Here is a 21,591-nt window from a genome sequence, read left to right on the forward strand (position 1 = left end):
CTACATAGTATCTATCTATCTATGACTACACACCAATCACTAACGCAAGGAAACTACTACTAACCCATTCCCTTACTTCTATTTCTTTCCCTCCGCAATCAATTCCCTTGACCGCAGATCCACAACCTTCAAGGGAAGAAATACTTATTATGGCTTATCACACTATTACTTCATCCATCGGCAATTCAATAACATGCCTCATACTCGTCATAATCAAGGGAGCAAAGATATTATTTCATCCTGGGGAGGCCGTGGAGATATTCATCTGCACTGCATGCTGTAAAGGGAAAGAGTGAAGAGTGACGGACTAGTCGAGTTACACTGCAGAAGCAGGAACTACCTATAGATAGTATAGTATGTAGGAGAATTATGCGGGTGGTGGGGATTGTTGTTGCTTTCCTTGATGGGGTGCTTTGGCCTTGCGTTCATACAATGTATGTGGTTAGGGATGGGGTTGCTATGGCATTGGGGTTTGTCAGGGGATCCTTGCGTTGGATGCGGTGAAGAATGTGGAGGGATTTAGATGGGGACAGAGGATGGAAGGTAGGTAGGTACCGATCTAGTATAGGATGAGTAGTTATATTCGATTTTCGGATTATATTCGTTCTATGTCATAAACTAAATACTGTAAAACTTGAGGATATGATAGACGGATGTCATGAAACGTTGCAACCCAATCATAAGATCATTCGACGGATAAGAATAGAGTGAAATATACCAGTCCCAGCTTGTTGCCGGGACGAAATCGCTTCAATTTAGTGGACCATCAACTCGGCCTGCTGGTGGGCCGCCGGGTTGTTACTGGCACCTCCAGCCGACTCATCCTTCGGCTCAGAATCATCCCCCATCTCGACGTCCTCGTCGCCATCATCACCCTCCTCCTCGTCGAGCTCCTCGTCGTCTTCGTCACTCTCATCCTCAATATCCTCACTCTCGGCATCCGAGATGTCCTCCTCCTCTTCCTCCTTGACGGCAGGGCCTTCAGTTCCCTCCATATCGTGATCCTCGCCCTTGGGGGCTTCGAGTTCCCGGAGCTCGTTGAAGAGGGCGGCTTCTAGCTCTGTTTCTTCCGCACCATACGCCGCACTATCGTCTCCCTCCTGGTCGGCTTCTGGCTGATCGGGCGGGTATTCAGCGGGGGCGGATTCCTCCGAATCCCTAGAACGGCATGCATTAGCTTGGCATGACAGACAAACAAACGGAGGCACTCACCACTTGATCGCGAAACGGGTTACCCTGGGCTTCTCGGCCAGGATATTCCGGCGAATGCGTTCGATGATCGGCCGGGCTGGCGGTTGTTCCATCAGCTCTTCGGAATCGTATTCATTGTTCACATAGTATCCGACACGGACGAATTCTCTGCCATCGTAGCTGCATGTGAGAAGAATCACGGTCACGCCGAGAATTTCGGAAGTAGGGATGCGCTTGAGATCTGGCGGGTCGGCCTCGAAGATGAACTTGTTGACACCGACGGGGATGGGTCCGACCAGAAGGGAATCGAGTTCCTGGTCATACTCGGAGCTAAACAAGACAATTAGTATTAGCGTCTAGGGGTGCTGTCTGGTCGAGGTCCAGCTTACGATGTCGCAGAGCCGACGTAGGTGAGCTTCCACTCCAGATCTAGAGACTGTTAGCTGCGGCAATTTCAGCTGACGTGGGGTTCGCAGCATACCCTTCTGGAGCTGTTCAAGACATTCAAAGGTGATCTCGAATTGATAGGGGTCGAGGAAAGAGGCCGGGTTATTGACTATTTTAACCCCGAGGAGAGAGACGACGGACATGGTTGTAGAGGAGAGGCGTCAAGCCTGGTGGAGGTGGAGTAGATGAAGTATTAGGAAGGGAGGGGTGATGAGATCGAGGAAGAAGTGTAGGTGAGAGGAAATCAAGGGAAGAGCGAGACGACCGGGGCGGTATAAAAAGATTGGAAGGGAGGAGAGAAAAGCAGGCGCTTTCTCATGGAGGGGATGCAGCCAGCAGGAGGAGCCCACAAGCTAAGGCAAACAAACCGATTAATTAAACCAGCGGAAGAGGGATCGACGACGCGCCGCGTGTGGGCAGAAGTGGGCACGCATCGCGCCCGCCCGACTCAGCAATCGCCCTGACCGCCTTAATCTGTCACGTGCCCCTACCCGCCCGACTCGGGCAAGTCTTGCCTGGAACTAACAACGGCCTCGTCCATCCATTCGAATTGTCTGTCGTCAGTGTCGCTGATCCACCAGGGGCCTCTTCATCGCCCGCTCCGGTCCCCTAGGCAGAATCTGTCCCTCCCCTAACTTGCTCCGTCCTCTTTGTCGAATCCTGACAATCTCCCTTCCCGACTCGTTGCTCTTTGTCGTGGGTGTTCCCCCCGAGTGAGTCAATGAATGATCCATCGCTCATTCTGCGCCTCCCCATTCTGAACCTCATCCGCTAATCAAACTCAGGTTCCCTGTTCATCTGTCCTCCCCCCTCAACTCCCAACTCCCAACCCCCACCCATCACGCAACACACAGTACCTTTGTCGCAATTGAGACAACCTTCCCCTGTCATGGCTGAAGATGATGCTGAGCAGGCCTTTTTCCAGGCTCAGGCAATGAATGCGGACTCTGTGGACTATAAAGCCGTGGAAGAGCAGGATGCAGCAGATAGTTCAGATTCAGATGATTATGATCCTTCAAAACCACTGCCAGATCAGTATTCTGGTTCCTTGACAGACCCCAAGCAGACCGAACATGTTCCTTCTGATGCCCCTTCTGATGCTCCTTCCGATGATGCTTCTTCCGACTCCAACCCCCCCGAACAGACTACTTCCCTGCCTCCCCCTGAATCAGACCCTAGTCAGCCAGCTGGCACTGTCTACCCTTCCCAGACACCTTCACGAGCTGAGTCTCAGGCATCAACATCGGGCCCCGCCACCGGGGCCTCGGTTCCGCCGAAGACCAGGACAATTGGGGGCTTTGTGGTCGAGGATGAGGATGAGGATGAGGCGGGTGATGCAGATTATGAGCCACCAGCTGTACTAGGTGTCGAAGACATGAATACTATACCTTCGCAACCCATTGGAAATGCAATTCAAGCTACTTCTACCCCTGATGTATCATTGGATGAAGCTGCGCAGGTGTCTGCCAGCGCGAAGAATGTCCCTAATAGTTCTTTCCCTGCTGCTTCTAAAAATGATGCGTCTGTGACCTCGGGCCAGGATCTGTACAGCACACGTTCCGCGCCGCCGGAAAATGCGCAGGAGGCGACCACCTCGACGCCCGACTCCCCGTCGACCGCGAGGGGCCGGTTACCTCACGACCGCGTCGGAATCCTGGAAGACCGAATCCAAGAAGACCCCCGTGGTGACATTCCCGCTTGGTTGGAATTGATTAACGAGCACAGAAGCCGCAATAGGATTGATAACGCGCGCGACGTGTATGAGCGTTTCCTAAAGGTCTTCCCTTTTTCTGTAAGTGTCCTTCAACGTTGTGGGAAAAGACCGTATTGGCTCACTGTTGTCAGGCCGAGCAATGGGTGGCCTATGCGACGATGGAGTCCGAACTTAATGAGCTCTTCCGCCTGGAGCAAATCTTCAACCGGACTCTGCTGACGATTGCGGACGTACAACTCTGGACCGTCTACTTGGACTACGTTCGTCGCCGCAACCCCCTCACCACAGACACCACTGGGCAAGCGAGGCGGATCATTTCCTCCGCCTATGAATTGGCGCTTCAGCACATCGGTATCGACAAGGATTCGGGGTCGATCTGGTCGGATTACGTCCAATTCATCCGCTCCGGGCCCGGAAACGTTGGAGGCTCCGGGTGGCAGGACCAACAAAAGATGGACCTGCTTCGTAAAGCTTATCAACGAGCTATTGGGGTCCCCACCCAGGCTGTCAATACTCTCTGGAAAGAGTATGACCAGTTTGAAATGGGCTTAAACAAGCTGACGGTATGGCCCATCAAGTGAAGTGTCCTTTGAGGTCTCCATTCTAATCAGGTCCTTGGTTGAATAGGGCCGTAAGTTCCTGCAGGAGCAGTCTCCGGCGTACATGACTGCCCGCAGCTCCTTTACCGAATTGCAGAACATCACTAGGGACCTTAATCGGACAACGCTGCCAAGGCTGCCTCCTGTCCCCGGTTCGGACGGTGATATCGAGTTCCTGCAACAGGTGGAGATCTGGAAACGCTGGATCCAATGGGAAAAGGGAGACCCGCTTGTTTTGAAGGAGGAAGACATGGCTGTTTTCAAAACACGTGTGGTTTATGTCTATAAGCAAGCGCTCATGGCCCTCCGGTTCTTGCCCGAACTGTGGTTTGAAGCCGCTGAGTTTTGCCTTCATAATGACATGGAGACCGAAGGCAATGAGTTCTTGAAGCATGGAATAGATGGTAACCCAGAGAGCTGCCTGCTTGCGTTCAAGCGTGCCGACTGGCTGGAAATCAACTCTGAATCTGAGCAGGATCCCGTCAAACGCGGTGCTAAAGTTAGGGAGCCCTACGATAGACTACTGGACTCGCTTTACGATCTGATTGCCAAAGCTCGTACTCGGGAGTCCCAAGACGTTGCTCATCTCGAGGAGACCTTTGCAAAGATGAACCCCGAGAAGCAGCCAACAAGGAACGAAGACGACGATGATGATCAAGGGGAGACGAAGGCGAGAGAGTCCGTGAAGAACGCGCAGATTGAGGCGGTCCGACAAGCACATGCGATCCAGATCGGTATTCTTTCCCGGACGATCTCCTTCGCCTGGATCGCTCTTATGCGCGCAATGCGTCGCGTTCAGGGCAAGGGCAAGCCTGGGGAGATGCCTGGCTCAAGACAGATTTTCGCGGATGCGCGCAAGAGGGGTCGTATCACCAGTGATGTCTACATCGCCAGTGCTCTCATTGAGTACCATTGCTACAAAGACCCCGCCGCAACCAAGATCTTTGAGCGGGGTGCGAAGCTGTTTCCCGAAGATGAAAACTTTGCGCTGGAGTATTTGAAGCACCTCATCGACATTAACGATGTGATCAGTAAGTCAAATGCGTTTATCTGCGACATCCTGAGACACGTTGCTGATAATCTTCAGATGCTCGAGCTGTGTTCGAGATGACCGTGAGAAAGTTGGCCTCCATTCCCGAGAATGTGCAGAAGACGAAGCCTATCTTTGCCTTCCTTCACGAGTATGAGTCGCGGTACGGTGACCTTGTGCAAGTGATCAACCTCGAGAATCGCATGCGCGAACTGTTCCCTGAAGACCCGACGCTGGAGCAATTTGCACACCGCTACTCGATCCCTAACTTTGACCCTACCGCTGTCCGACCCATCATTTCCCCATCTCAGACGCGGCCCAAGATGGCCTACCCGGCAGAGCAAGTCATGTCCCGCCATGCTACACCTACTACGCGATACCAGGACGCCTCTGCGACCAACTCGCCCAAGCGGCAGCTGGATGACTTCGACGACGACGTGGGTCGGCCGCGCAAGTTTGTCCGTGCCGAATCGCCTCTCAAGACGACGCAGAGGCGCCAGCTGGACCAGAAGCGCACACAACAGAATATAGGTAGCCAGTCTAGGTCCCAGTTCCAGTCGCAAGGATCGCCAGCGCCATTGCCGCGCGACATTGTTTTCCTTCTGAGCATTATTCCTTCCGCCTCAGCATACAATGCGGGGAGGTTCTCTCCGGAGAAAATGGTTGACCTGATCCGGAGAATTGATATGCCAGGTTCGATCTCCCAGATCCCGCTTCCGCGGGGACTGAGCGGCGGGCAAACGCCCCAGGCATTTTCAGGTATGTCTACTCACCATGGCTGCCTGTAGAGGCAGTTGACTGATTATGTGAGCTGGCAGGCATGTACCGTTCATAATCTATTGATGATATAGACGATCCGTCACCACCCTTCAAGCGCAAATACTCCCTCTCAACCTGGCGCCGTATCTTGTTATTCTTCACGCTGGCTCGACCGCATGGCATTGCCGCAGCGTGGTACTGGAGTGTATAGTTGTTGGATGTCGCTTGCATTTGATGAACCGGCGTTTTCCTTGGTTGGCAATCACTTATGAGACTTTGGCGGCTGGGCCTTGAGTGATGCATCATTATTCGACTTTGAGATTGGGTGATTCCATTTCCGCACTGGGTGGGTTTTGTATATTTTAGGTGCCGTTTCAGCATGGAAGGAAGAGTGCAGCCGAAGGGGCTACTTGATATCTACTCTATTTATAACGAGGAATCGATCGTTAGTCTTTCTGCTTTCGACCCCATCCAGTAGTTTTCCTGTGTTTTTCTGTACAGTATAGCACAACATCCTAATTGGCCGGATTCTCTATTAATCTAACCGAATGTAGTTAGTGTATCATCCGCTCACCGCCCCTGCGCGGTCTACTTTTTCTGCCGCGAAATTTGGAAGAAAATCGAGCAAAAGTCGGCCTTGATCAATCTCAACCATCCATCATGGCGCCCTCCCTTTCCCCAGAGCCCGTCGTGGACGAGCCCTACGAGTCCTCCGACTCGGAGGCCGAGCAGACCGACCTGCAATCCCGCGCCCCCAAGAGGAGACGCCTCTCGGAGTCCTCCAACGACTCCTACGTTGCCCCGGCGCCGCTCCCCACTCTCTCCCGTATCAAAAAGAAAGAAGCAAAGGAGGACAAGCCCGCGACGTCCGACAAAGACGAGCCCGTCCTGATCAAGGACGCTCTGGAGATTGGTCTGCAAGATGCGCAGTCCTCGTTTACATCCCTTAAAGTGGCACCCTGGTTGATCGGTGCCCTGACGACAATGGCTGTCCGCAAACCCACCGCCATTCAAAAGGCATGTATCCCGGAGATCCTGAACGGTCGAGACTGCATTGGAGGAAGCCGGACTGGTTCCGGTAAGACCATCGCCTTCGCTGTTCCCATGCTGCAGAAATGGGCAGAGGATCCCTTTGGCATCTTTGGCCTCGTCCTCACCCCAACCAGGTAGGCATATACATCCACCCACCCTTCTCATGCGCCCACCTAACTCAATTCTTCCAGAGAACTCGCCCTCCAAATCTACGAACAAATCAAAGCCATCTCCGCCCCCCAGAGCTTGAAACCCCTCCTAATCACCGGAGGCACCGACATGCGGGCTCAGGCCCTCGGCCTCTCGCAGCGCCCACACATCGTCATTGCCACCCCCGGCCGTCTAGCAGACCACATCAACACCTCCGGCGAAGACACCATCCGCGGCCTCAAGCGCGTGCGCATGGTCGTGCTCGATGAAGCCGATCGCCTCCTCGCCCCGGGGCCAGGCAGCATGCTCCCGGACGTCGAAACCTGCCTCTCGGCCCTCCCACCCTCCAGCGAGCGCCAAACCCTCCTCTTCACAGCCACCCTCACGCCCGAGGTGCGTGCACTGAAATCCATGCCCCGCTCCGCCGACAAACACCCAATCTTCGTGACCGAGATCTCCACCGAAAACAAAAGCTCCATCCCCCCGACCCTCAAACAAACCTACCTCAAAGTACCCATGACCCATCGCGAGGCCTTCCTCCACGTCCTCCTCTCCACCGAAGGCAACGCCACCAAACCCGCCATCATCTTCTGCAACCACACTAAGACCGCGGACCTGCTGGAACGCATGCTCCGTCGACTCTCTCACCGCGTCACCTCGCTGCACAGTCTGCTGCCGCAGTCCGAGCGAAACTCGAATCTCGCCCGGTTCCGCGCCTCCGCGGCCCGGCTGCTCGTCGCCACGGACGTCGCGTCCCGTGGTCTGGATATCCCCTCCGTGGCCCTGGTGGTCAACTTCGACGTGCCCCGCAACCCGGACGACTATGTGCACCGAGTTGGTCGTACGGCTCGTGCGGGCCGACACGGTGAGGCAGTGACGCTGGTTGGACAGCGCGACGTGAGTCTAGTGCTAGCCATTGAGGAGCGAGTCGGTCGACAGATGGAGGAATGGACCGAAGAGGGCGTCAGCATCGAAGGCCGCATCGTGCGCACGGGCGTACTGAAGGAGGTCGGCGAAGCGAAGCGCGAAGCAGCGGGCGAGATCGAAGAGGGCCGAGACGTGTTGGGCCGGAAGAGGAACAAGTTGAAGAAGGTTCGGTAGATGTGTTAGTATCACTTCGTATAATTGTACATATCATATCATTTCCCCAACAGAGCATAGTGTTCAATAGTGGTATCATTGACTCTAACCATTGCACTCGGCAATGGATCCTAGGTATGTATGTATGTATGTATCAATCAGTCATCCATCCGCCATCAATACCTAGATAGACGCTATACTCGACAACCTCTAACTTCAACTCCAACACACCCGACAAACATAACGCCTTCCCTTCCCCCTTTTAAAAAAAAACACACAAAAACATCACCCACTCCAAACCTCCAACCCCTCACTCTGATCCCCCGTATTCATCAACTTCAATAACCCATCCACTGCGTCCCCCTTTTGTGATAACCGCCGTTGTCTCTCCTCGGGGTGCGACTGTTCCATATCCTCTCCTGCCTCTCCTACCTCCCTCATCACATCTTCTTGCTCATCGTCCGCACGCAAAAACTCCTCGGTAATAGCGGTGGTAATTCTCCGTCGCGAAACCGTCGCCGGCGGAGAACTCAACTGCATTGGGGATGTCTGCGTTTGCGTGTACATGTCCATCCGACGGTGTGACTTCTGCGTGGGTGTTTTCATTGGGTCGTTCTCCTCCTCGCCCTCTTCTTTCTCATCTCCTTCTAGGTCTTGGTCTTCTACGTGGGGGGCAGCAGGTGTGGTTGTCGTTCCGGCTGAGAGAGGCGGGGAGGAGAGGCCTGATGCATGTAATGCCGAGGAAGGGGGAAGTTGTGGGGCGGTGTGGACGCGCGGGGTGGTTAGGCAGGGATTAGAGCTGGAGGAGGATTGGGTGGGTGTGGATTGGATCGTGGAGCGTTGTTCTTGGGGGAGGGACAGGCGGGGGTATTTGCGACTGTGAGCTTCTAGGTCGGAGAGACGGCGGTCGAGTTGGGGGTCGTGGATGTTGCGCATGGCGGTTTGGAGACGGGTGCGGAGGAGGGTTGCTTTCTGGTTGGGGTTAGTGGTTTGGTTATGGGAATTGGGAGGGGCGTGGGGGAGGGGGGGAAGGGTACCTCTTTGATGAAGCGTTTGCGGGTTTCTGGGTCATTGGGGATTGGGTGCGTTGTTGTTGTTGCTGGTGGTGGTGAGACGAAGTGGGTATCTTCTTGTTGTGGTTGTGGTTGTTGTTGGGTGGGTTGTGGTTCGTGGTGGTGGTGGTGTTGTTGTTTGTCTGAATCTAGAAGTGTTGTTTCTGATTCCGTCGCATGTGATTGCTGTTGGATCTGCACATTCGGGTTAATCTTGGGTTCTGGCATCGGTTGGCTGCATGGGAGTACATACCTGAGAGTCCTGCTGGGGGAGATTGTCATCCTGCACGTTCTGGGATGCGTCTGGCCGCGACGGGGCCTGCGCGCTGGGTTGGGTGCTGCTTGGGGGCTCGTTGGTGTCCACCTGGTCGATGGAGCGTTTCTGACCCGCGAACAGAGGCGAGCGAAGCAGTTTCTTCGGAGAGGAGGGCGCCTCGAGGAAAGGGCGTTTGAGGGGCGAGACAGAAGCGTGCCGATGGTGGGCCGGGGACAGGCACGCGTTGGCGGGCTTTTCCCCGAGAATTCGCCTGCCGTCTTTGACGGGGCTGGGATGTGATGCGGCCATGATGGAGGACATTTCAAGGAGGATAAGATGCTCCGTAGAAGAAGAGCTTGTGGGGGGAGGATGGTGTCGTGTTGTGGACAAGATGGAGAGAGTTGGGGGGGGGGAGGATGAGGGCAAGGCAGCAAGTAGAAGTAGTAGTAGTACTAGTAGTAATAGTGGCACGCGCCGCACACACACACGTCTTCCGGGCTCAAGATCACGAGGGACTGCAATTGGAACCGGAAGATTGAGCAGAGGGAAGCAAGGAAGAAAGAAAAGGTCGTAGGTGCAGTCAGAAGACTCAATGGCCGCGAGTCGTGGAGAGATGGGGGGAAACGAGGCGCGTGGGCATCCGCGTCGAGGGCCGGTGGTCCCCTTGCGGTGAAACTAAGCGTTGGCCAGCCTCATAGCGTGTTCGGTCCTCCTCCACGCGTCGCCCGCAATCTCTCTCCCTTCCACTTCATGACGTCTCGACCCCTTGGGCGGGCTTGAATTGGAGCATTGCGCTCTTTATCTATCTAATGCTATCCCACGGATTCCAAGGTCGGGTTCCACCACATCGCGAATGAGATCCGAGCAGACAGCGTCCACATTCCTGAAGCCGTGCGAATGACTGGCTGCAGTGCTTGGCATCCATCTCCTTAGGGCTACGGTTTAGATTAATCCGCCGTTTTGGATCTAGCTGTTTGACAAAGACGCGACGTTGGTCCCTTCGAGGGTCCGAGATTCGGAATCCGATGGGCATACCATTGTGGAGCAGAACCTTCCACCGTCGCGACCTTATGATAAATCTAGAGAGAAGTAAGATGTATCTGTGTTGGACACATTAGTGAGCCTTGCGTCCAGCTGAACGCGCTCGCGTAGAAAGCTAGTAGCAGTATGCAATCACAGCTGTTGGGCATCAATAAAAAAGAATTTGGTGCGGTATAGCGGTGATAAATGGGCGGGGCAGTATTGCATATTTCTTTGTACAAATAAAGAGTACATGCATCGATGCTTCGGCGGAGACATATTTGACAGCAGGAAAGATCTCCGCTCTGGCATGGCATTGTGTCAATTGAACGTTGATTCTGAACTCGGGCAGAAGTGGCATTCTGCTGGCTTCAGCATAAACCATGCTTTGCAGCAGGTGCAGTGTTTTCATATGAAGCAGTCTAAGCAGCCTGATCTTCTCCTCCAGCATCAGTCCGACAGATGAATGTCCTTCCAGAAGAGTCGCCATACCGGGTTAGTGCAGCGCACTTGCGGGGTAACTAAGTCCCATTTAAGTTAGCCTCTTGCTTCTTTGGGAGAGCATAGACGAGTGGGGTTAGATCAAAGAAGCATGACAGTCCCTGATTGGCGGGACACATGCATCCTCTATCCCTGCAACATTTAATCATGTGAAATTGTCGGCTTATCCAGCAATTCATTATCTTATCGCATCTACTCTACTCCGTACGCAGTACGGATTAGGTAGATAGCTATGCAAGCAGCCTGATATATGGGCTTGCTTCTTTACGTCCCTTGACGCTGGTGAGAGCAGCTCTTCAGGCACTTGCTGTGATGGTTAATGCTCCACACACCCGGTTTCCAAAGGCTATGATAGTCGATTGGATTTGGCAACAAGCTGCTTTATGGACATAGTCAATATAAGAAGCGAGAATAATTTAGCTCAACTGGCCAGGGAAACGCTGAAGCTATATATTTAGATGCTTGCTGATGTCTGTGGGCTGTTCCTCACGAAATTAACGCATCGATTGACGTCTCTCCTGCGTTGGTTTGTTGAAGCCACCTAACTGGTTGAGATTACTTCCCACCACTTGCCCGAATGGAAAGAATGTATCCTGCGGCCTTGTTTTTAAAACCACTAAAGAAGTTCCGAGAAGTATCGCCTGGTGATATGTTAGAGTGAGCCAACTACTCGATGTTCCTGAGCAGCCTCAGAGAGCCCCAGCTGCCACCTATCTATCCTACACCGGTATGATCTCTTGGACAGAGACTACTTGAGCATGTCTTAACGCCATCTCTTGCGTATTATGACGATGAGATTATGGGTACACTTGTCTTACTTGCTGGGCTTCTGTCCTAGGTGAAGAAGAGCCAAATCCGCAGAGCCAGCATCCAGTATAGGGGTTCATGAAGCCCGACGAAAACCCCCACAGGAGCGATGACTACGTGGACTTTGGAGTGCCGACCGGCAGCATCTTCAGAAGAAGTGTAATTACCGAAGCAGTGTTGGGTGGTGACAGTGACAGGTTAGCTCCGGCTGCGGGAATCCCCAGCTTTCCCCGCATTTTGGTCCTCTGCACTTGGCCGTTGCGAACTTGCGAGCTCGTGTTCCATTGCGTGGTACAGTGTACCCCGGAGGAATTTCTCAAGTCCTGCCTGGCTGTAACTAGGCTGTCTTGCATTGAGTCCGCTCGTGGTCAGTGCAGCGCTTGTTCCTTTGCTGCCCCGACCTTGTCGATCGTTGCTCTGACCGTCGACTGATTGCATCATCCAGCCAGCCCGGCGGCTGGCTCACCTCCGTCCTCTCTTCTCTTCCACCTTCCTCCATCGACGCTGGTTGATGGACCACCTTCCCTCATCATCCTTTTCATCTTCGGTTGTCCTTTTTGTTTATTTTTCATTCATCGGCGGTCACTAGACTCTCTTCGATTGACCACACAATGCGCCTGTCCCTTGCGGTGCTGGCCACCGCCCTTCAGGCGACCGTCGGCATTGCATCCAGCTTGACGCCGCCGGTCCTGCCCCTGACCGTGCGCAATCCCTATCTAAGCACCTGGCTGGGAAATGCCCGGGACGTTCCCTGGTCCAAATGGCCTATGTTCTACACGGGCGAGGAGGTGGGCCTGTCCCTGATGGCCCACGTCCCCAGCACCGGCACCGTATATCCGTTGTTGGGCAAGCCTCATGAATCCCTGTCCGGGTACGCGCCGGCATACTGCTATGCCCTCCAGGCTCAGCTCAACTGACGTACACTCCTAGATCGTTGCAAGTCGACTATCCCACCTATCTCGGGGCCAACTACGACGCGTCTACCACCAATCTGACCTACCGCATTGAACCCTCCACCTCGGCTTTCCACCCTCTCGAGATCACCGTCTCTTTCTTATCTCCCATTACGCCCACATCGACTCTGCGGCAGTCGATCCCTGCGTCATATGTCACAATTCATGTCCACGGTGATGTGAGCGTGAACGTCTATATCGATATCAATGGCGCCTGGGTGAGCGGAGACGCTGGAAGTCAGATCGCTTGGGAGTATGACGGGTTCGATGCTAAGGACAACACACCCACCCTGCGGCGATGGCGCTTCCAAAGAGAGACGGAGATGCTGTTTTCGGAGATCCGCGATCGTGCTGAATGGGGCACCATTCATTTCACCGCGCCTGCTGTGTGTAGACCTTGTTGCTCCTGTTAGCCTACCCGTTTGCTAACCGGTTCACCTAGGATGTTCAATATCAGTCTGGTGAGGCCTCAGCTGTGAGACAGACGTTCCTGAATCAAGGAGTCCTGGACAACGTAAATGATCAGGTATTCCGTGCAATTGGAGACCGAGAGCCGGTCTTTGCGTTCTCCAAGTCATTCGTTTTCTCTCGGAGAGACGGTCCGACCAGTGCCAGCGTGACCTTCAGCATTGCCCTGATCCAAAACCCCGTCGTGCAATATGCCTCTGCACGTGGCCTGACCCTGATGCGGCCCCTCTGGGAGTCATGGTTCCCTAGCGTCGACTCTCTCCTGAGCTTCCACTACCACGACTTTTCCAAAGCGAGTGTGTTGGCCTCCAACTACTCCCAACAGCTGTCCAAGGATGCCTATCAGTCGGGAGCTCATGACTATGTCGATATCGTGGCACTGTCGGCCCGACAGGTGATGGGTGCAACCACCTTTGCGGGAACACCTGATAATCCCATCTTGTTTTTGAAAGAGATTTCATCCAACGGGAACTTCCAGACAATTGATGTCATCTTCCCTGCGTTCCCATTCTTCCAGTATACCAACCCCCGGTGGCTGGCATACCTCCTGGAGCCGTTGATCGAGCACATGTTGAGTGGTCAGTATCCGAACACATACGCCATGCATGACTTGGGAACCCACTTTCCTAATGCCACTGGACATCCCGATGGAAATGATGAGTATATGCCAGTGGAGGAATGCGGTAACATTCTTATCATGGGCCTGGCCATCGTGAACTCGCTGCGTTATGGCGAAGATTCAGCCGCATCGTCCATATGGTCAGCGCAGGGCGCAATGCCCGTACTATCCGAAGATCATCTCGGGTACCTGCCTCTTGGTGATCTCCAGGTGTTGGGTGGTATTGACAAGCAGGACGGAAGATGGGGTGGTCCTTTGCAAGGTCATTTCCTCGCTGAGAAATGGCTCAAGCGCAGCTACCGTCTCTGGAAGCAGTGGACTGGCTACCTTGTGGAGTTTTCCCTGGAGCCTGAGAACCAGCGTAAGGTGTGATCCAAGGGAAGCGAAAGATATAGCTAATATCGAAGTAGTTTCGACGGACGACTTCGCCGGCTGGCTAGCGCTTCAAACGAACTTGGCGCTTAAAGGCATCATCGGTATCAATGCCATGAGCAAGCTGGCCCAGGTGGTTGGAGAGGCCGACGACGTCTCATATTACAAGGTTGGTGCTCGAAATAGACCCAGAACAAACATCACTGACCATCCATAGAATATCTCGGACACCTATATTGCCAAATGGGAGGAGCTTGGCATGTCTCGAGACCAAACACATGCGAAGCTCGCTTACGACTGGTACGGATCGTGGACCACCATCTACAATCTGTATGCCGATGCTCTGCTGTGCTTCCATCTGGAGGGCACTGGTGTCTTACCAGTGCCCGCAACATCCTACACCCAGAAGCCTCTCCAACCTCACCCCCACAAGACCGGCTTCGTGCCCCGGCACATCTACCAACGACAGTCCATTTGGTATCACAATGTTCGTCAAAAGTACGGTCTCCCTCTAGACAGCCGGCATTTGTACACCAAGACCGATTGGGAGTTCTTCTCCATGGCCGTGGCTAGTGAGAACGTCCGCAGCGAGGTTCTCGAATCCGTGGCCAAATGGATTAACGAGACAAATACCGACCTTCCTTTCACCGATCTCCACAACACCGAGGGCCAGGGCGAGTTTCCAGGGCCAAACTTTTATGCTCGACCAGTTATCGGCGGCCACTTTGCCTTCTTGGCCCTGCAGCGCGCCTGTGGGGGCCGCGCGATGGAGGGACTAGCCTATCTGGACGGTGGGAACAACGTGTTCTCGACCAGCACATTGGAGGAATGGGAAAAGGCCGCAGCCAGAGCTGTCGGACAGTCCCAGCCATCGTCTGGACCCGAGGAACCCGACGACAGTGGCTATGAACACGGCTATGGGTCTGAGAGTCTGGAACTGTGATCGTCGGTCCTTACCTTATACATAGCGCATCTACTCTGATGTTCCGAGCAAGTGGATGAGAACCATTGCAATCTAGGTACAACTTGACCATTCTACAATTTGAGCTATACATGCAAAAGAAGTCAAGATTGCTTCAGCAAACCATTGGACTAAAATCAATCTATACATACCAACCACTCGGATACATACCTATACGGCGTAATTCTCACCAATACCTACCTGCTCCAACCTTGTCTTGGCAGTCAGCAATCAAATCACGCAGTTAATTAACTCACTGCGACATTTTCGGAGATTAAATCACCACACTAGTATCTACTCGGTAGATAGATAGTTCTAGACTAGCTGGTCGATCTAAAATCGCGTCGTCGACCGGCTTTCTCAGTAGTATCCACTACACTATCTTGTAGTTCGTCAAGGAATCAGGAAGCCTGAAAGGGGTTTTTTTCTCTTTGGCTTTCTACTTAGTAAGGCCGATAGTTTCTGCAGGCTAATAGATAGATACTCCGGTGGGCTCTACGTTCCTGGCTCCTAGGAGGGTTACACTATAGGGAAGGAGGGAAGGAGGGGTGGGTTTGTCACTTTCCTATTTTTTGACATTCAAATCAAATTACATGGGAGGAGCCACATTTTGATAATTTATTAAAGGGAAAAGATTGGGAGGGAAAACGGAAAAGATGGAAGAAAGAAGAGAAAAAAAAAGGTTGGTTAAGAAAAAAGAGTTCACTGGCATCATCATCCATACCGTACGTACCATAAGTTAGCTTGCGTGGGAGGCCATTTGCACATAACCTTTGGATTTTTTTTTCTGACTGTCTCTTTTTGTTACGTCCTTTTCCCTCTTTCCCTTTTCCGGAGCGCTTGTTCAGATCCTCTTTCATTTTCGTTCCATGTCATCGATCCCTGGATTCGACTACCTAGTGCTAGGGAGTAAAGGGAGAAGATGGCTCATGCGAAGGGCATGGATGCACTTATTTACCGCCGAGGCTCGGGAAGTTCTTCTCGTCGACGGAGACGGAGGCGGGGGCAGCGCCGGTGGGGCGCTCAGTACGGGGACCGGCGCCACGGCCGCCGCGGGCACCGCGACCACCACGGCCACCACGGCCACGGGGACCGCTGGCACCGCCACGGGGAGCCTCAACGAAGCGCATGTCGACCTCGAGGACGTTCTTCTCCTTGCGCTGCTTCTCGCGCTTGGACTTGTCCTCCTTGCCCTTGAAGTACTCGTCCTCCTCGGTACGCTTGAGCTCCTTGGCGGCAGCCCACTTCTTGTCGAGCTTGCTACCCTCGTTGGCGGCACGGACGGGCTTGGCGCTCAGGTCACCCTGGGCGGCCTTCTCGGCCAAGTAGTCGTTGTAGGACTTGGACTTGTCGGCGGGCTCCTCGGGCTCGGCGGGAGTCTGGGGCTCGCTCTCCTCGTTGTGAGCAATGTTCTCGCCGGCCTTCTCATCGTCAAGGGTCTTCTCGCCGCTCTGGTTACCCCAGCCCTGGTTCACCTGCTTGCGGGTGTCGCTATCAAAAGTGTTAGTTCAATGGTCCACGGGAGTCTTGTCTCCATGACTTCAATCACCATGGAGGATGTGAAAGAGCTTACGTCTGGCCGGTGCGAGACTGGCGGTCGTGGCGGACACGCTCACCACGGTCTTCGCGAGCGCGGAATCCACGCCGTTGGGCGTCCTTGCCATCCTCGGTGGGCTTCTCACGGTTGTTGGATCTGCCAGCGTTGCGGTCACGGAAAGCTAATCGAGTGAAACAGGGTCTAAATCAGCCGGACTGGTTCCCTGTAGCAGAATGGTTGTGGAATACATACCGGCCTCGTTGCCAGTGGCACGGCCACCACGGCGAGGGGTGTTGTTCTCACGGGGCTGGCTGGGGACCTCCTTGGGAGCATCACGCTTGCCAACGCGAGGAGCGGGCCTGTCTACAGCCTTCGTGGGAGGCTCGGGAGCTCTGTTGGGGTCGAGTTCAGGGTCATTGCCTGTAGCCGCGCAGCGCGAAAAAAGCACGCACGATGTTAGAAATGCTGTCCTTTTTCCAGAAGCGGGGTGTAGGCGAATCCGCAAAATGCGAACGAAGTCAAGAGAAGGAAAGACACGATGGGTATTGCAGAACAGGGTAAACTCAGGTGGGGAGGCAGGTAGGGAGGGAAGGGCGAGCATTACCAAGAAGCTCGTAGAGGTTCTGTCAAAAATCAATCTGTTAGCCTTCTCGTTCTCGTTCTCATTTTCATTCTTCCTCCTTTCCAAGTGTGCCAGCACCCCCGAATTGGGGCCGGAAATTGCAGGTTTCTGCGTCCAACCCCGCTCGCTTTCAGGTGACTGCGCCCGACTCGATCGAGAAAACCTGACGGCGCAGCAGCACCTCCCAGCTCGCGGATTCGACGCCAGCACCCGAGGGAAAAGTTGAGAAGGCCTCTCGAGCAACGCACCTTGGAGCGGATCTCCGCCATGACGCCTGTGTTATGCGGGGCCTTCCGGGGAAGGCTCTCTGTTATCGCAGCAATTCGGTCCGACGGAACGGGCGGGGGAGAGTCGACACAGGCAGAAACCTCGACGACGAACGGTATCTGACCTCTCCTTTTCGGGGGATGGGATGGGATAGTGGTTGGAGTGAAGGGGTTGCCAGACGGTGGATGGAGGCGACGTTTGTGGTTGCACTCGCCCGATCCGGTAAGGTGCGGATTGCTGCTAAGCGAATCCGAGAATGCGCCTTGTGATTGGCTACCGCCAGCTAGGGCTTAGGGTAACTGCCGGCGGATGACGCTGAGATGATGCTCCCTCGCTGCCCTCAGCGCGCGCCCGCCTCTCAGCACCCAAAATGAGTAGAGGAATGCCATCTTCATCCTCGATTCCGGGGATGCGCCACGAGGAAGAACCGCCAGCAGGGAGAGCCCCAGGAATGCCGGTATCGAAACGTCTGCCTTCCCAATCCGGCAACCCGGAAGGTGCTCAGCTCCTCACCGGGCAGGCATCAGGCATCTTCTGCAGGTCGGGAAACCCCTCTCTGAAATCCCCAATGGGATCGTGTAGCTACCTAGCTCGCCATCATTTGGTGGCTATTGCAGCCGGGCTACTCCGTCCTCGGGCCAGTGACTCCCGCGAACTCTGTCTAGAGTCCTTCATTCCTAACTACGTCACTACCTGCTCAGCTCCCCAGCTCCCCAGCTGCTACTACCGAGGTAGCTACTCCTAGCATGATTCGTCGTAGATCCCTCAAGCTCGGCGAGCTCTCCCCATGTATAGTAGCTCTCACTCTGAAGAAAGAAGACCGCGAAAATAGCAGGAAAAGAAAGGGAGAAAACGTCCATAAGAAATAAAATATGAATGCAATGCCGCAGCCATGCAACATAGTCCGGTCCAGCAAGAAATATACATGCAAGCCACCGTTCCACCGCAGCCAGAATCATCACCGTCACAATAATAAGAGCATATATGTATGTCCACAAGAGCTGAGAGTACGGCCCGGGCCAAACCGCACCGCAGTCTCCCTCGGGCCCATTATACCAGTCATGCATGTACAGAACCCATTTCCCGACTTTTTTCGACCTTTTCCTGCGCTCTTGGAACAAACAATCAACCGCTTTTTCCTTTTAGAGAGCCCATCAAACAAAAGCTTCACAGCAACAACAGAACAACACGCGACTAACAGAAACAAATGGTATCAACCGCAAACGCCAGGCAATGCTTCAAAGTTTCAACTTTTGTCTTCCAGTCATAGAAAAAAAGCTATGAAGGAAATCCGTCAAGCATGTCTCTCCTTCGACAGTGCCGCCACCCCCCAGTTCCTGCAACCTTGGGGACAGGGGGGCAACACGTGCGGAACGAGAGACGAAAAATGGAAACAAAAGGTTAATGGCGGGTATTATTCTGCTCGTAACTAAATGGTGTCTGGAAATGCATGCTGGCGCTTAACCCAAACGGATCCGCATCCAACATCGGCTCGTAGTTCCCCATGAGGTGGTTGGTGTTGCCATAGGCGCCGTTGGCCCCCTCCGCCGGGTGGGGGTTATACTGGTTAAGGCCGTGAGCCCCCATGGGGTGGGAGCCTGCAGGAACGGATGCGGTGTTGTTGTAGCCGGAAACGTATGGCGACGCACCCACCGCGGACTCGTGCTCCTCGTCGATCATATCGGCCTGGGCATCGTATTCCTGTTCTATGTGGACATTAACAAAGGAGCTCAATACCACCACGGACCTGAAACAGCAATGCGACATGGAGTCAGCTTACCCAGTTGGTCATAGTGCTTCTGGAATGGCGATGGGTAGTACGCGGAGGGGACGCGGGGAGCGCGGGGATTCGTACCACCCGGCATAGCGGACTTCGGATCGGTCGACTCCGGCTGGCCGATGCTCATCGGGGGTGAGGCTTGGCTGAGATTCCGCGAGTGCGAGAGCATCTGCGAGCGCTGCTGTGCTTGGGGATCGACCCCGACAGGCGACATCGCTCCCTGGAAGGGGAAGCCCGGGGACTTGGCGTGGGATGGGGAAGAGACATGGGACGGAGGCGTGGCCTGGAACTGCGGCGACGGGATGCCGTATGCATTATCGCGGTGTTGAGCCATGCTGAACGGCTCCTTGGGAGCGATGCCGGGATGCCTTTGGGCCGAAGTGCGGTTCACAGCAGCTCGCTCCAAGGTGGTGGGAGGCTTCGCCGCCATCGGGGTGGGCTTACCCGCGCCCGCGCCAGGAGCCCCGGCCTTGAGTCGCAGTTCCGCTTGCACATCAATTCCTGCGGTGGGTCAGTGTCGATGTAACGACGAAAGAAGGAAATCAGGCACCCAGTGGGGAGCGCGACGGGGACCAACCTTTTTCGAGCAAGATGCGTTCGAGTAACGAATTCTTGTAGCGCAGCATCAAGCACTCATCGGCAGCGGTGCGATGATTCTGCTGAAGGGTCTGGAGGGACTCCTCATTGCGCTTGATGGTGGACTCGAGCTGGCGAATGTACTCTGTGCGACGCTCGCGGAAGGCGGCCTGGGCCTGGCGGTTGCGTTGCTTCCGCTCTTCCGAAGTGGCGTAGATCTGACGGCGGCGGTTAGCTCAGGTAGTAGGAGGAGGAGGAGGGATCAGGGTCCAAGAGATAAAGGAAGCGATAAAAGCTGGGGAGGTGCAGGAGAGATAAAGCGAGCAGCAGCAGGGAGGGATATGACAGGACGATAAGGATGATCAATCGAGATGATAAATGATAATAATAGACGCAGTGCGGGGCCCCGGATTGCAGGCAGGAACAAATAAAACGGGGGGAAGGGGGCAACGACCAGTGAGGACGAGGATGAGGATGAGGACGATGAGAGATAACAGATGATAATGGAAATCCAAGATAAGACAAAAAGCAACGACAGCGCGAGGTATAAAAGGGCAGCAAGCCATCTTACGTACCGGTTTTCTGCCACCCTTTCGCTTCTGCGTCTGGGCCACGTCCTGCATCAGAATCTCTCCCTCGGCCTCAGGCGTTGACACAGCCGAGCTGATCGAACCTTCAGGCAACGGCTCGGTCTTGGGGACGACCGGGTCCAAGGCCGGTTCATTTTGCGTGGAACTGGCGGTCTCAACCATAGAGACCATTGGATACTAGGATGAAGGGGGGATGTGATTTGCCTTGTGGTGCTGTCCCCGAGACAGGTCCGTTGGATCCCCCCTTGCGTGCTCGATGGTGTGGATGACACACCCAACAATCCGGGGGCGTGGGATATAAAATTAGAATGGGCCGGGAAGGAGACAGGCAGGCCAGGCAGGATTATTGAACTGCCGCTGACGCGATCGTATATCAAAAGCCCGCAAAAGCCGGTCTAGCAAACAGGCGGACTTATTTTCCCCCTCAGCAGTCAACACGAATAGACGCGATGGATGATAAAGATAATCGTAATAGATACACGATAGGAAATTTTTTAGCCGGCGGGGTATGGGAATCTGATAATTCAGACGCAGGAAACGCGCGGCTGGGCGGCAGATGGGGACGTGCGAGGGCTGGCAGAGGGTCGCAAGGAAGCCAGCGGATGAGGTGACATAAAGGAAATTGACGATGGATAACGAGATAACCAGCAGGCTCGGGGAGAGAGGGAGAGAGAGAGCGAGAAAGGTAGAGGCGGAGGGGGGGAAAGGTGAGAGTGGGAAAGATGTGAGGTAAAATTATTTACTAAAAAGAACGGGATGTTATTAAAGGGAAAAATGGAAAAGGTCCAAAAGAGAAAATGGGGCAGCAGGAGGGAAAAAAAATTCTGGGTTTTCTTTTTTCTTCTCTTCGATTTTCCCTTTGGGTCGAGGGCAGAGACTTTCCAGGGGAAAAAACCAGTCCATCCCCATCCACTCAACCTCCAGCTCTGACCTCTCGGAGGGAGGCACAGAGAGGGGTGGAGAGAACCCCGACTGCGACTTCGGTTTCGCCGCCGCTGAAACTCTGACCTTACGCCCTGTCCTGTCTAGTCTTTACTTTTTTAAAAAGCGCCCTGTCCCGTCCCCGGGGCTGCTTTGGCTTCTGTGGTTTCTTCGATGCATTCTTCCCTGCCTGGGCTGGCTGGCTGGCTGGCTGGCTGGCTGTCTTACTCTTAACTCCCAAGTCCCAACAACCACCACCCTCGTCCATCCTCCACTTGGTCCTCGCC

At 54.3% G+C, this 21,591-nt stretch overlaps 7 protein-coding genes across 7 annotated transcripts; 3 read left to right on the forward strand and 4 right to left on the reverse strand.

Moving 5' to 3' along the window:
* Positions 1–575: 575 nt before the first annotated feature.
* On the reverse strand, positions 576–2,038 carry asf1 (nucleosome assembly factor ASF1). The gene is made up of 4 exons (XM_025609226.1): positions 1,673–2,038; positions 1,581–1,620; positions 1,213–1,521; positions 576–1,158 (listed from the first exon to the last, which is right to left on the reverse strand). The coding sequence occupies exons 1-4, from the start codon at positions 1,779–1,781 to the stop codon at positions 756–758; spliced, it is 861 nt and encodes a 286-aa protein (XP_025466497.1). The 5' UTR covers positions 1,782–2,038; the 3' UTR covers positions 576–755.
* Positions 2,039–2,185: 147 nt separating this feature from the next.
* On the forward strand, positions 2,186–6,240 carry rna14 (cleavage polyadenylation factor subunit RNA14). Its single transcript, XM_025611949.1, has 6 exons — positions 2,186–2,334; positions 2,424–3,430; positions 3,484–3,915; positions 3,980–4,982; positions 5,039–5,740; positions 5,800–6,240. The coding sequence occupies exons 2-6, from the start codon at positions 2,528–2,530 to the stop codon at positions 5,814–5,816; spliced, it is 3,057 nt and encodes a 1,018-aa protein (XP_025466498.1). The 5' UTR covers positions 2,186–2,334; positions 2,424–2,527; the 3' UTR covers positions 5,817–6,240.
* Positions 6,241–6,375: 135 nt separating this feature from the next.
* dbp8 (ATP-dependent RNA helicase DBP8) lies at positions 6,376–8,072 on the forward strand. Its single transcript, XM_025611950.1, has 2 exons — positions 6,376–6,906; positions 6,964–8,072. Exons 1-2 carry the CDS (start codon positions 6,401–6,403, stop codon positions 8,021–8,023), a joined length of 1,566 nt encoding a protein of 521 aa, XP_025466499.1. The 5' UTR covers positions 6,376–6,400; the 3' UTR covers positions 8,024–8,072.
* Positions 8,073–8,097: 25 nt separating this feature from the next.
* Positions 8,098–9,902, reverse strand: BO94DRAFT_625107 (uncharacterized protein). Its single transcript, XM_025617256.1, has 3 exons — positions 9,308–9,902; positions 9,040–9,249; positions 8,098–8,974 (listed from the first exon to the last, which is right to left on the reverse strand). Exons 1-3 carry the CDS (start codon positions 9,629–9,631, stop codon positions 8,288–8,290), a joined length of 1,221 nt encoding a protein of 406 aa, XP_025466500.1. The 5' UTR covers positions 9,632–9,902; the 3' UTR covers positions 8,098–8,287.
* Positions 9,903–11,953: 2,051 nt separating this feature from the next.
* BO94DRAFT_536146 (putative glutaminase) lies at positions 11,954–15,252 on the forward strand. Its single transcript, XM_025611951.1, has 5 exons — positions 11,954–12,509; positions 12,569–12,977; positions 13,034–14,039; positions 14,089–14,219; positions 14,268–15,252. Exons 1-5 carry the CDS (start codon positions 12,250–12,252, stop codon positions 14,991–14,993), a joined length of 2,532 nt encoding a protein of 843 aa, XP_025466501.1. The 5' UTR covers positions 11,954–12,249; the 3' UTR covers positions 14,994–15,252.
* Positions 15,253–15,683: 431 nt separating this feature from the next.
* stm1 (putative telomere and ribosome associated protein Stm1) lies at positions 15,684–17,439 on the reverse strand (the record flags this gene model as incomplete). The annotated part of the gene is made up of 4 exons (XM_025617257.1): positions 15,684–16,502; positions 16,585–16,729; positions 16,801–17,171; positions 17,249–17,439. 4 exons carry the CDS (start codon positions 17,437–17,439, stop codon positions 15,962–15,964), a joined length of 1,248 nt encoding a protein of 415 aa, XP_025466502.1. The 3' UTR covers positions 15,684–15,961.
* A 1,232-nt stretch (positions 17,440–18,671) lies between these two features.
* BO94DRAFT_104812 (bZIP transcription factor) lies at positions 18,672–20,867 on the reverse strand. Its single transcript, XM_025605474.1, has 4 exons — positions 20,369–20,867; positions 19,795–20,011; positions 19,218–19,718; positions 18,672–19,143 (listed from the first exon to the last, which is right to left on the reverse strand). Exons 1-4 carry the CDS (start codon positions 20,552–20,554, stop codon positions 18,839–18,841), a joined length of 1,209 nt encoding a protein of 402 aa, XP_025466503.1. The 5' UTR covers positions 20,555–20,867; the 3' UTR covers positions 18,672–18,838.
* Positions 20,868–21,591: the final 724 nt, after the last annotated feature.

The sequence above is a fragment of the Aspergillus sclerotioniger genome (genome assembly GCF_003184525.1).
Source record: "Aspergillus sclerotioniger CBS 115572 chromosome Unknown BO94scaffold_17, whole genome shotgun sequence".
Lineage (NCBI taxonomy): Eukaryota > Fungi > Ascomycota > Eurotiomycetes > Eurotiales > Aspergillaceae > Aspergillus > Aspergillus sclerotioniger.